At 38.0% G+C, this 13,213-nt stretch overlaps 1 protein-coding gene across 9 annotated transcripts in view; it reads left to right on the top strand.

Annotated features, from left to right (window-relative positions):
• GADL1 (glutamate decarboxylase like 1) overlaps positions 1-13,213 on the top strand; it is a 244,774-nt gene that overhangs the window by 209,700 nt on the left and 21,861 nt on the right. For 8 of the 9 annotated variants that reach the window (XM_052695916.1, XM_052695917.1, XM_052695913.1 and 5 more), the window contains one exon: positions 1,521-1,610. In XM_052695916.1, the coding sequence (XP_052551876.1) occupies positions 1,521-1,610 (90 nt within the window). Of the gene's footprint in view, positions 1-1,520; positions 1,611-2,358; positions 2,434-13,213 lie in introns of those variants that run through there. The other variant, XM_052695912.1, reaches the window with a different exon arrangement.

Genomic DNA, 13,213 nt, shown 5'->3' with positions numbered 1-13,213 from the left:
GCCATCTGCTTCATGCTGTCATCTGATTTTAAACAGTTTTAGAATAAACCCTCCAACAGTCAGCTCATATTTGTGTTCATGAGGAAATCACTGCCTCTTTAGGGTCTGTGTTTGTGTGTACTTAGTACAGGCACTTTGGGGGAAGAAATGAGACTTCAAGTGCTGAGCTTTTTTTCATTCAGGGACAGCAGGTGGCAGGTTTGCAGTTCTATTCCTGCTGACAACGATATTCTCCTTGATGATTAAATTGTATTTAATGCATTCTTTGAAGCGAGGCGGAAAATGGTATGAGCAGTTCCCAGTGCCCTTTCATGAAAGAGCACATCTCAGCTGGTGGGCTCTCCTCATTCAGGGTCTGCCTTGGTTGTAAGAGCAGCTGCATTCAGTGGGATGAAGCAGTGGTGTGATCCATCTATCAGGCTTCCTTTTAACTTTTTTTTTTTTTTTTTTCATTCAACCATACTAATGAGGATGGTGTGTGGAAGGGAGAGGGAGTGTTAGTTCATAATCCAAGTTGTGATTTAGAACCTAGTTAAATACTGCATTGCAAATGATATAGGTCAAGATTAACTGAGTGTTGCTGTGGTAGCATTGGATAGGATTGGAACACATATCTACTCATGCTATTGCTATCTGTACAGGTAAAAAATAGAATAAAATTTGTTCCAAATTAGTATGAAATTTAGTCAGATTCTGGAATGGTCTGCTGGGAGCCTTTTTTCAATTACAGATAAAATGGAAACCTCATAAAACAAAATGCTTTCTTTTATAATGTATGATGAACATCCATTCTTCAGGAGGCTTGCAGTTTACTCTCCACTGAGTTTAAATGAAACATTGTGCAGGAGGGAAGCAGAGATGTGGAGTCTTTGCTCAAAAGACTTGCTTAGACATTGGACAAGATCTTTACAGTACATGGCGTGTATCAAATAAAGCATCCTGAGATTCATTAAGAAAAAAAACACAAAAACAGCGGGATCTGAGAAGACCAGCATTAACTCAATAACTACATAGTGCTACATGTCATGATCTAAGAGAGAATTGGCATGGTTGAGTAGAAAAATGACTGGGTGTGCAAATGCTAAGCAGTGCCAAAAATAATGAGCTTGTGTGTTGTGTATAAAATGCATCATATGAAATCTGTATTCTGAAAATGACACTTTAAAAAAAGAAGGCAGTAACTTTAAAGAGAAAAACAGAATTTTGAAATCAATGTGTTAGCTTCTTATGCCTCTCTTACACTTTTTTTTTTTCTCAGTGAAAATTTCTAGCAAGGTAAAATTAAGTAGATATGTCTTAAGAATTGAAGGAATCCCAGTAGAATTCAATTTTCTGGCAGTAGGGAAAGAAGTGGACAATGTTACGAACGTTCTTTTTTCAGAAAGGGGAAACAAAAGATAAAATTGGAGAAGGAGGACTCAAAGTGTAATCTTCAAATAAGGCAGAACTTGATGAACTGTAATATGTTTTCCTGTCCTGTTGTCTGTATTTTATAAGCAATCACTTGTTCTCTTATTTAGCCGGAGTACGCAAATGTTTGTTTTTGGTACATTCCACCAAGCTTAAGAAAAATGGAGGATGGACCTGAATTTTGGCAGAAGCTACACCGGGTGAGTGACACATGAACAGTGTTATCTATGGCTTACTGATGTATTTATGTGCTGTGTAAGAATGTGAAATAGCCCCTGGCTTTTCCTGGCATTTAACTGACTGTAGAATAGTGAACTGTTAAACAGATACTAGCAGCTTTTAAAATTTTGTTCCTTATTTAGACAGAGCAAATTTATATTTTTTTAATGTAAAAAAAAAAAAAATGCAGACATTTGCAATTATTCAGCTTACTATCAAAGTTGTAAACAGATGACAGAACTGAAAGAAGATGAACAGTCTTGTCTGTGTCTCCTGTCTAGACAGGGTATTCGTTACCTATTTCACTGAACATTGTCCTTGGAACTTGTCTCGCATTACCATAGAAAATGTAGGTGAGAAAGTGCTTAAGAGTAAGTTTCTGATGTTGAACAATCCAAAAATGGAAGTAGAAATACAATGGTAAAAAACTTTACTGGAGAGTATTTTCAGTAAGTCTTGGGTATAAATTTGTAAATGTTCTGAAAAAAGCAGCAGTGAAATTTTGGAGTGAATAGCTGGGAATCAGTTGTTAAGACCTGATTAAGAAACTAATAGACACTAGTATTATGTATCAGTGAATAATCTCTTCTGTGAGGAATTAAGTTCATTAAGTGTTCTGCTTTTTTTTTTTTCCCTCGAATTTCTTAGTAGAAATTTAAAATGATAGCACTGATAATGTATAAACAGACAAAACATGCATACTTATAAAGTTGGCTTTTCTTTCAGCAGCTTTCCTTTCTCAGGAATTGCTTTCAATATATGTTGGATGCTGTGGTCTTTCTGGTATGAGGTCTTCCTTAAATGTCCTTGTTGTGTTGTGAAGTATATTTACCCATTGCTTTACAAAGTCATGTATAGCTAGGGTGTGCTTTTACCATGTTTTCACAAAGCATGGATAGACTGTGATCCATCCATCCAGTCTTGTTAGGTTGAAAGGTGCACATATACATATATGTAACTGTATATCAGCTTCTGTAATTGTGCGGAAGTAAGGTTTTGAAAAGAGAGGAAGGCATAGAAGTAATGCTGCCACCTTTGATTTATATATGCCAGGGAGAGGACTGAGGAGGGAATGGATACAGCACAATGAATGGCTTTGAGCGCATACATCTTGTGTGAGTGAGTGGCTTTTTTAATTCCTGGTTCTTTGCTGTGGTGCACAATGGTGCTCCCGTTCAGTGTGAGGAATAGTGATGATATAGATTGAGCCAAGAAATGCGGATTCCTGGCAGGTGTTTTGTGAGATAGAGCTTGTATTAAGTTTCTCCTGAGAACTGAGCACTACTGCAGGTCTCAACAATGCCTTTCATTGGCAAGGTGACATTTTGATTCTTAGTGCCTCTGATGAAGAATTAAGAAAACCAAAACCATAACATGGGTCATAATGCATATCAGCGAGCAGGTGAGATGGCAGCACCGAGTCTCACACAAAATAAAGCTGACTTGACTATTTTTGCTAATGTCAGTTTGTTCTGTGACCTAAGGTTGCTGGTGTAAACACCACACTCCATTCTTTGTATTGCATTAATCAGTACGAGTACATGGTTGAGGAAGAAGGAACACATCCTTTACTAGCCAAATATAAGTGATGGGAAGATGTAGTCTGGAGATAGTTTTGCCCCATGCCATCAGCAGGTGGATGAGGATGCATGCAGTTCCTTGATTGCGAGTGCATCCTGCATTTTCCTATTATTTCACAAACCTAAGCATTAGGATGCTTTAGTTTACAATCTGTCTTTCCACGTAATGTTTAAACATCAGTTATCCTGTTCATTCAGAAATTAATCTTTTTGTTCACCTGCATATCTGACAATAATTAAGAAAATGCATGTCTTAGAAATCCCTTGAGCAAGTGATTGATTTCATTCAACTCCTTGTTCAGCAGTATTTTTTTTGAAAGAAGATGTCATCTAAGGTTAGCTATGTATGTTTTAGTACTGGTGAGAGTTGATAAGCCAATAACCCTGATCTCGAGTTTTCAGATTCATGAAGAATTTGCATAGTCCTATGCAAAATAACCCTGAAGGTTTTCTGCTGTGCTGGCTTTTCTCCAGCTTTCACAGCCTACCGTATGTGGGAATGTCAGGGTGGACTGCATCACAGCATGAGACTTGATTCTGATGTCAGTCTTCTAGCTGTCCTACATGAACTGTCTATCCGAAGTTTCTTTTTTTCTTAGTTTTTTTTTCTTTTTCTGTCCCTTGAGTGTTGGGATCTTGGGTGGGCTGTGGGTGCATAACCTACTGTTTTCAGAATCTCTATCATTTAAAATGAAAGGTGATGGAAAAGAGTATGCTGAAAGCCACGATGTAGCCACTGACTGGTCAGGAGTCATCACTACACTTCAGAGAATGAGAAACAACATAGTGTGAAGACCAGAACAAATGGTATATCACCCTGTTAATCAGTGAGATAGGGAATTCTGAGTACAGCTGTGGTCTTGCAGTATTTGCATCTCTTAGAGTTGCAGCTGGAATTAGGTGTATGGGGAAGCTGGTCCTTTTTTACAGTACATCAAGGCACTGGATGCAGGTGCATACTCCAGGATAGTCCATGCCATGAATGTTTTGCAGTACACAGTATAATTCAGATGGCATAAATCTTGTGATGCGAGGTGGCATACAATGTCATTTTTCTTAAAAGGCATTTCTTTTTATAGAAACCAAAGGAACAGAAATTCTTGTAACTGGGGAGTTACTGTTCAATTCAACTAGAAATACTTGTAAGTGTGGTTGTTTTGTCATTGCAAACTTAGAGCTGCTGCTGCTGACCTGGAACGACATAAGGAGCTAGCCTTGGAATCAGTTTGCTAAAGTTGGATGTGCCCCCTAGTGGTGCTTTTTCAACTCTCCCTTTCAGGAAACTGCAAGATTGGCTTTGTTTACTGCTAATCACAATCAGTGTGCCACTTATGCACAGTGATATAAGCATGATTGGAAATTATAAGCCAGAAGTGGAAGTGAAGAGAGAAATCAAAGTTTTAAGCCTATGCCATTCAAATGTTCATATCTTATCCATAACTGTTGATATCTATGCCTGTTCTTATTTGCAACGTTCTGCTTAAAAATTCAAAGGTTCCAAAATTCAACTCATACTGGAATGTCTCCAGATGATGCAGAAGTAGCTGATTATTGATAATACTATCTCTGAAAAGCCTCCAGGAAGCACAGGTTTTGCTGGGGCATGAGGAAGTATTTGCAGGGATACATCTGGAACTGTTGCCATTCTGCTGCTAACCGTTCCATCCAGTTATTCCTTGTGTTCTAGATCAGCTGGCAGTTTGCTCAGTCTCTGTGTGGTCTGGAGGACTCAGAAGGAGAAACAGAAGTAACTGTCTTTAAAAGAGCCCTCTTCTATGGAACCTGGCTGTGCTAAGAGGCTCTGGAACATGAACTGTAGGCTGCCGCGTAATGGATACTGTACAGTAAAGAGGGATGGTGGTACTTACTGCCAAGTACCAAAGTCCTCAAAGCTGTGGTATAAAAAACTTCAGTATATTTCTGTTCCCTCTATTATTCTTTATTAGATTTTGCCTAGGCCATAGTTCTAAACAACGTGTGATGGACTATCTGAATTCCAGTGGTTCAGTAAAGATTTGTATACTGTAATTAGTTGCAATTACTCAAAATTCAAGCACCATAGTTTTGGACTTCATTTCTTGGGGTTTTTTTTTGTTTTGCTTTCTGTCCTTTTGTGGATTTTTGGACAAATATTACAAACTTTATTGGCAATATTAAAAAGCTGAGGATACACTTTCATAATAAAGCCCATATAGCTTGGAATGTTGTTTTTGTTGCTTTCTCCCACTTAGTAAAGGGCAGCCTTGTTCCTACCTTTCCCCCCACCTAACAGAAGAATATAGATGTCTGCTAACTGAAGACACTTGTAAAATAGCCTGTCATGCTGGCTGGTGTTGTGATACATTTATGTAATGAGAAGCTTCATATCAAAGCAGAAATATAAGGGGGTTGAAGTGGTGTTGCCTTGGCAACCTCTGAATCTTGTGGTCTTTGTGGTATAAATCAAACTCTAATCAAGGACCCGATTCAGTATTCTCTATGTATTCAAAATACATATTTACTGTGGTAATAGATTTGAATGGAAAGGGAAAACAAAAGCTTCAACAAATTGTATTAATAAAGTTTTCTCTATTTATTTTGTAACATCTAGAGGTGAATGGCACAGGTTATAACCGCAGTATTAAATGCAGAGGGCCCAAGTGGAGGCACAAAAAAGGTTCCGAATATATCACTGCAAGTGTATTTCCACTTAATATTTGTATTACAGTAAGCAGTAATATTTTGTATATTAGTGACCTGTTGCTGGGAATCCTGGTCACATTGGTAATTTTTATGGTAGCAAGTAGTGTTACTGACTCTGGCTTCTAGATCTGTTCGACATGAGTTTTTTTAGGAGGGGCATATAAAATGACAGGGAAATAATGGTAAGATTTACACGGATTTAAATGGGAGTTAAATTGGTTAAATCATTGTGACTGACAGCTCTGGAGCTGTTCATCAGTCATTTGTGAATACTCTATGTTTTCTATTATAATACTCTATGTTTTCTTGTTGCATTGAACTAATATTGTCATACAGAAACGTGTTTGGAGGAGAGTAGAAAAAGAATGAGTTGAGGGTTTTTTGTTTTTGGGTTTGTTTTTTTTTTTTGCAAAAGCATGGGGATTGTTAAGGGATGGTGCCATGTCCTTTTTCCTAAATCAGTTGTGAATTTAAACAAAACTCTACAGGTGGAAGAGACTACTTTGTCAGGTCTAAAAGGAAACACCTGACAGGGATGGGATGATCCTCTCAAAGAACGTGATGTGGATCTATCAAAGGCATTATCTGCAGAATCTTGGTTTGTCAGCTAAATCCTAATGCTTAACAACAGTTCCAGATTCATCCTCTGTGATTTGAGGCAGAAATGCTAGAAGGAGTTGGCATAGCTTCCCCATCTTTAATGTGGAGAAGAGGAAGTCCCAGATCATGACTCAGGCAACTTAATATCTATATCAGCCTTTGGAAAGATTTGTTTATCTTCATTGTTCAGAGGGGAAATTGAGGGATGCTAGGATCCCAGAGTGGATGCCATAGCTCATAAACACAAATAAGAAGAATCTAGTAATGTGTCCTGAGCATGCTCTTTGCTGGTTTAAGCCTCTGTTTCACCAGCTTCTGGAGGGAAGAATTACAAAATATCCTAATTCAATGGGACTGGATGGGTTCTCTGCTGTATGCTGAGGAGAGGTGAGAGCAGGACTGCAAATGAGGCAGGGCAGACGGCGGGGAGCTCAGGGGAGAGAGGTGCAGTGAGTCCTGAAACCACAAAATGAGTAATACAGTAATAAGAAGGACTTATGTAGTAATATGACCATTTCTCAGGAGAGAGTGGTACTCAGAAATTCAATAACAAAATAACTAGTCACACTTTAAAGCAACAACACCTCCTATTTTACAACTAATTGTACATGATATGCAGTAGTAGACGAATGAAATCTTTGTAGTTTAGCTGCATATAAATTACTGTTATTGTTAAACAGGGAGATCTGAGCTCTGATAAATGAGTGGGAGCAGTACAGTGGTCTGGAGTAGTAGAGAAAAATTATAGCATTGTTTTACTACCTTATTAATGAGGAGATTTGCACACTTTTAATACATATTTCTGCAGTTTTATTTAACTCAGCAGTAGAAACTATTTGAAGCTGTTAATTAGAGAAGAGATTTAGCATGACCTTGTTTTATGTGTAACCTTCTCAGATTTGTGTTGCAAGAACAGAAAAATAACATGCTTCTAAAAGAAAAATGTTAATCAGAAATAGGATACTTTGGTTTCTTTCCACTGATCTACACATAACTGGACTTTATGGCTTTTCTTTCTGTTATAATTTATTCTTGTGTGAGTACTGAAGTAGTAGGACTAGACTAAGGGGTCAGATTGACTCTTAAGTTTTCTTACCAATAGGATTAGGGGTTGACTCTTTTAACATCCACAATGCCCATCTCACATTAGACTTGGATGCTAGCAGCACTCCAGTATATATTTCACCTTGGTAGAATTTTACACCTGCTTAACTTTCAGGCTGCATGCAGTGGATTGTGACTCTATTAACCTATTCTCAAACTTATTTTTCATAGTGATGGCTGGCATTTTAGGTATATGTTTAGGAAATAGAAAGGAGGTATATTTGTATGAACGTATTGTAACCTACAGCGGAGGTAATAAAATAAGGCAAAGATGTGAACGGTTTCCAAACCGTGCTTTTTACAGTAGTCCTAAGTGATGTTTTACTAAATCATCGTATGGCAATTGTAGAAATTTATTTTCTGGCTTTCTGCACTGCCCCTCTTCCAGACTGGCTTTTCAGGAGTGGATAGTATTAGTAGGCTCCAGTAAGTTGTCTTTACTCATGGAGAAATCTTTATTATGTTTTTTCATTTTTTAGATCAGTGGTACTGTTTTCACTGAGGTATATGGGCAGGAATGAACATCAGTAAAAGAGCTGATAGTTTCCTTCCGATTCATTTTATCCATCCAATTTATGTCATTTGGATAGCTGATTGTCTTTTTTATTCTTCAGTCACTTCCTAGACTTGTAATATCAGGTTATATCTGGAACTGATGATATTTACATTCCATTCAGCAGTAATAACATTTCTGGCAGCAAAGTATTTCTACTGTAGGAATGCTGTTAAATAGCTTCTAAAACTACTCCTCAATTCTCAGAACTAAGAAAAGAAACCCAAAATGTCTTTGGAGCTGTAGTGTTTTCTAGATGAGAGTGCAAGGTGACTTTTGTCGGATACTTAATGTTGAGCTGTACACGTTCAAGGCCCACTGAGGACTGTTGATCCTGTGCACTAGGTGCACAGCCTACAAAAGCAATTGAAGCTGTGGGGAGAGATTCTGTTGCAGCTCTATAAGTTGCATGCAGGCTGAGCAAGGATTTCTTCTTCCCCACCTGCAGGGAAAGATTGCTCAGATCTCCAGAGGTTAAACAGATTCCATGCTAGTTGTTTGTTGCTTGAAGTTCTTTTAAGGAAAATGGAGGGTCCAATCATTTCTTTGTGTGGCAGTACATGTAGTGACATGAAATGAAGCTGGAGTGGAGGGACAAAGAGGAGAAAAATATGGTGTGGAGGTAAAATCATGTGACTAATAAAGCAAAGAACCAAATCCTTCAGGGAGGTTAGTGCAGGATATCTTCTCATTGAAGTATGTAAGTCTGTGTATCTAGCTGAGATGCTAAGACTGGCTCTGTTCTCTGCATTCTCCTTCATGTTTCACATATTTAGTAAGATCCCTCAGTCTTCTCTTTAGACTAAACAGTCTCAGCTCCCCTGTATGAGATTCTTGTCAACCAAATTCTCCACCATTTTGAAGTTAAATAGATCTCTTGTTTGCACACTCCAATTTCAGTTAATTAAACATAGTCAACATTTTTGGTATCATAGCCATTTTTTTTCTTCCTTTATAGAAACAAGCTAACAACAACAACAACAAAAAAAAAAACACCACAGAAGCTAACACCCTTGTATCCCCTGTAATTATACACCTTTCATGAAACCATGATCTTTAAAATGTATGGTATATTGACAAAAATGTATGTATTTTTAGCCTGTTTATTCCCAAATATTTTCCTTCCTGAGATTTGCTTTTAGCTATGGCAAGCTGCTATACTGCTGATGTATTCTGTAGAGTTCATCTTTGTGCATCCACATTCCTGACTGTACTACTTGTTTGTCCAAACAACACGTGTTTCCTCTACTTAGTAAGACTAATTACTCTTTCCTTCCTTTTGGAGTTAGAACCTATTAACTAATATTTGAAGTTGCCTTTGGTTGCCTTCCTGTAAACAGTACTGCTTTTAATAAGAAAGCTTAGTTTGAAAACATTCAACATAGTTAATTTAGTTTTGGCTGTGTTCTTAAAAAGCAACATTGTGCTCCTACGTATCTGTGCACTTCTTCATTATGCTCACTCAGTACCATATGTACATTAATAACCAATGTTGGAAGGAAAAAAGTGAGTTACAGGCTGAACTCCAAACTATAGCTGTTCTGAAAGTGTCATGGATCATGTTTAATAGCCTGTGGATCAAAATGAAACATATACATTGCAGGGAACTCAATAATTGAAGCATCCCAGGAATGTTTAAGAACCAAAGTCCTGAGGTCACTGGAAGCTTCTTTCTATGCTCAGCTTTTACCTGAATAAAAGTTGTCCCCTCTCTCCTCCATCTTTTATTACAATATCAAATAGTAATTGTATTTTAATGTGCTGACTTAGATGATTTTTAGCTGGCATTTTGGGGAAAAATGAACTCATTTGTCTTCCCCTTGTTCCTCCTGTTTTTCTGAGACATGAGAAAAACAGTAATTCAGACCTTTGGCATTTCAAGATGTTTCCATGATGTGTGATTGCAAGTCTCTCCTCCCTTTTGGGACCTGCAGAATGGTCCTGCTGTGGCCCTGAGCATATGAAGCTGATCTGCACATCAGCTCTGAATTTACTTTTTTTTGCATGTGGAGCTCTGAAGTATCATAATTGGTCCTTTGGTGATGAGAAACACAATGACTTTTAGGTGAACACTTGCAGTGCACACCTTGGGGTGCTCAAGGGTCTGATGAAATGATTGTCCAGCACAGCTTTTGGGTTTGCATGCAATCATTATGTATGTTCTTTAACCTTGCTAATACATGCTATTTAGGCACTGAAGGATTCACATGAGATGAAAGTGATGCCTATTCCCCTTGCTGGTCCTTTGCATAGGATGAACCTCATTGAGAGTGTGAGTAAAGAATGAGGCTAAGCAAGAATACTTTCAGCAGTTGCTTAATAGTTAGATCATGACTCTTCTTGTTTTTGCCCACAGCAAAACTGTATTGTGGAGTGGAAGCCACTACTTTCAGCCACTCAGTCTGTGCCTTTATCAGTGCAGTCTCTTCCTTTGCAGGGTTGTGGTAACAGGAGGTTCTCTGAATGTATTAACTGTTTTATGAAGGTCCTTGAATATCAGAAGTTGCATACAGGCTGAAGTTTCCTCTAGTTATAAATCTTTCTAGTGTCGTTATCACCATTCTGCCCTGTCAGCTGGTACCTGCTGTGGTTTCTCCGTGAAACATGTTTTCTAGCATTCTGTTGTTTTTGTTGTGTTTAATAAATAACAGCAATGAATTGGCTGTGTTGCAATAACAGTGATTATGAGATTAATAGCACAGTGATTTTTCTGATCTCTTTATAGGGAATTAGAGAGAAGGAAATTATAATTTGAATTCCACCCATAGTCAGAGGACCCTTATAGCATGAGATGTTGTGCATTCAATGGAAAACTAGATAAGGTAACTCTTTGCCCAATCAGCCAGAAAACAGGAGTTGCTTAACTGTATAAGCCTTTATTTTACCTCCAAGGAAAGGTATCCTTCTGCTTTGTTCTGAAACATGGGTGACAATTTCAACACTGACTTAAGCTATCTGGGAAACATTTCATTGTATTTGCTATACTGGGCATGAGCGAGAAACTTCCACGTTGTGTGGAGTTGCAAAGGGTACTAGGGTGTATGCAGTGTTTCTAGAAAAGAGTGACAAACACACAGATTACAAATATCTAATCAAAGGATTCCCTAGTGGTTGTTTTGGGATACGGGTGAAACATGGAACTTCTGCTCATACTGGACAGCTTATGTAGGTTTTGTGGAAGAACAGTAGTGCATGAAGATGTTGTTGCTTTGTTCCTAGTAGTCCAAAAGATGCATTTTTTTTGAGGAACACCACAGCAGGAGTGCAAGTACTACAGAGGAGGACATGCTCTCTGCCAAAGGGGAGCAATGAAGCTGTTGTGCTTTCACAGCCGTTCTGCTCTCTGCACTTTCCTGTCACTTCTTAGCACCAGTTCTTTACCAGTGCAGTGTTTGTGCTCTTAGAGTCTGAATGGGCCACGTGTGCTGGGAGAGATATGTTTGGATGGTGGGTGTCCAGAGATCTGTGAAGGATATCAGCTGGCTTTATCTTTTTCACTTTAAAGTACACTTCAACAGAATTGTGCCTGCTAGGCAGGAGTGCATTACCCAACATTTAACAAGGTAAAGCTGCTTATGAATCTAAGTGAATAAATTATAATTTACATGTTTGCAGCTGTTTTGCATCTAGCCATGAACTTGAAGCCTATGGTCTTGAAGAATGAAATGACAGAATAAACTACCTGGCTTCCTCTGTATTCATTGGGGTTTTTCTCTGGGGAGCCCAGAACCTCCTGTAAAAGCACATCTTCCAGAAGGGCATCTTTTCTTGAATGAAAAATATCAAGGAATGGAACAACTGCCATTTTCCTTGACGTCTTCTTTGACTTGTTAAATTGTATAGTAAGAGATAGATGGGAAGAGATGAAAAAAGTGTATTTCCACACTAAAATAGCCTTCCTACCTTACTTCTCTATCTTCACATTCACAGACTATCAAGTCACTGTTCTTTCTTTTATTTATAAACTAAATGGGTTCACATCTTTAAGTCTTCATTAGTCATTGAATCACTTCTTTGGCACTCGACGTTCTTCCAGTTTTTCATTATCGTAAAAGAAAAGTAAACATCTGAACTCTGTATTGTTGCCAGTACCTGAATCTCCAATACTGCATGTGGAGATGAAACTGTCTCTTAATGCTGATGACCAATCTTCTGTATTTTCCTTTGGGAGTCAAGCTGATGAGGCTTTGCAAAATATACGTATTGCATTGATGAATGCTGAAATGAAAACTTTTCTTGGAGAATAAATGACTATTTCAGTAAAATAATCAAACTCAGAAGAGTTTGTGAAGAGTTATTTTTTACTTTCCCCACTGGATCAGGGAAAAGACCGAAATCCTAGATTAGCCAATGGTCCTGGGATTCATGTGAAAATCAGCCCTGACTATTTTAAAGACATCCAGATAAGAGATCTCATTGCAAATCTTTTATTATTTGTTCCTTGATTGAACTTTTTAGGCTGATCTTGGGTCTGATGTAGAGTGATAATAATTACTGACAACTGTTTCCTGCCAGGAAGGATTCTTAGTTTCTGATATGTGATCTCGAAGTTCTCTGGTTGCTGACTTGTACAATTTTCAGTCAGTCCTTTAGGATAACCATCCATTCTGAGCTGAATGTTATTTTTTTTCTGCAACATATAACTTACCATTGGCTAAATGGAAAGCTGTTGTTAGAGTGTACTTGAGCACAGCAGGTCTCTGCAATGGCCTGTCTGCTTCTGTTTTCTTCATTTGTGAGTCTCTCACTCGCATATGGTATCAGCTGTCATTTATTGACTTCCAGAAAATTAACAGTGGGGATTAGTATTAAGACTGATCCTGATCTCTGTGGAGCCTCAAAGGCAACTGCATCTGATGAATATTCTATTTGCTGCATGTGAAGATATGCTTGCTTTTCAAATCTTAGCATTACTTTTTCCTGCTATTTTTCATCTAGGTAGTTTTTGTAAGGCTTTCTTATTAATGCTTTGTATGATTAAATCACCAAGAAAATTTGTTACATCAGCAAAATTGTGTAGGCAGACTGACCATTAAAATGGTGCTTGGCAAAGACATCAATGTAA

The sequence above is a fragment of the Tympanuchus pallidicinctus genome, unplaced genomic scaffold (genome assembly GCF_026119805.1).
Source record: "Tympanuchus pallidicinctus isolate F22 unplaced genomic scaffold, pur_lepc_1.0 scaffold3, whole genome shotgun sequence".
Lineage (NCBI taxonomy): Eukaryota > Metazoa > Chordata > Aves > Galliformes > Phasianidae > Tympanuchus > Tympanuchus pallidicinctus.
Note: the sequence above shows the minus strand (reverse complement) of the source record. Positions and strands in the feature narration are given on the sequence as shown.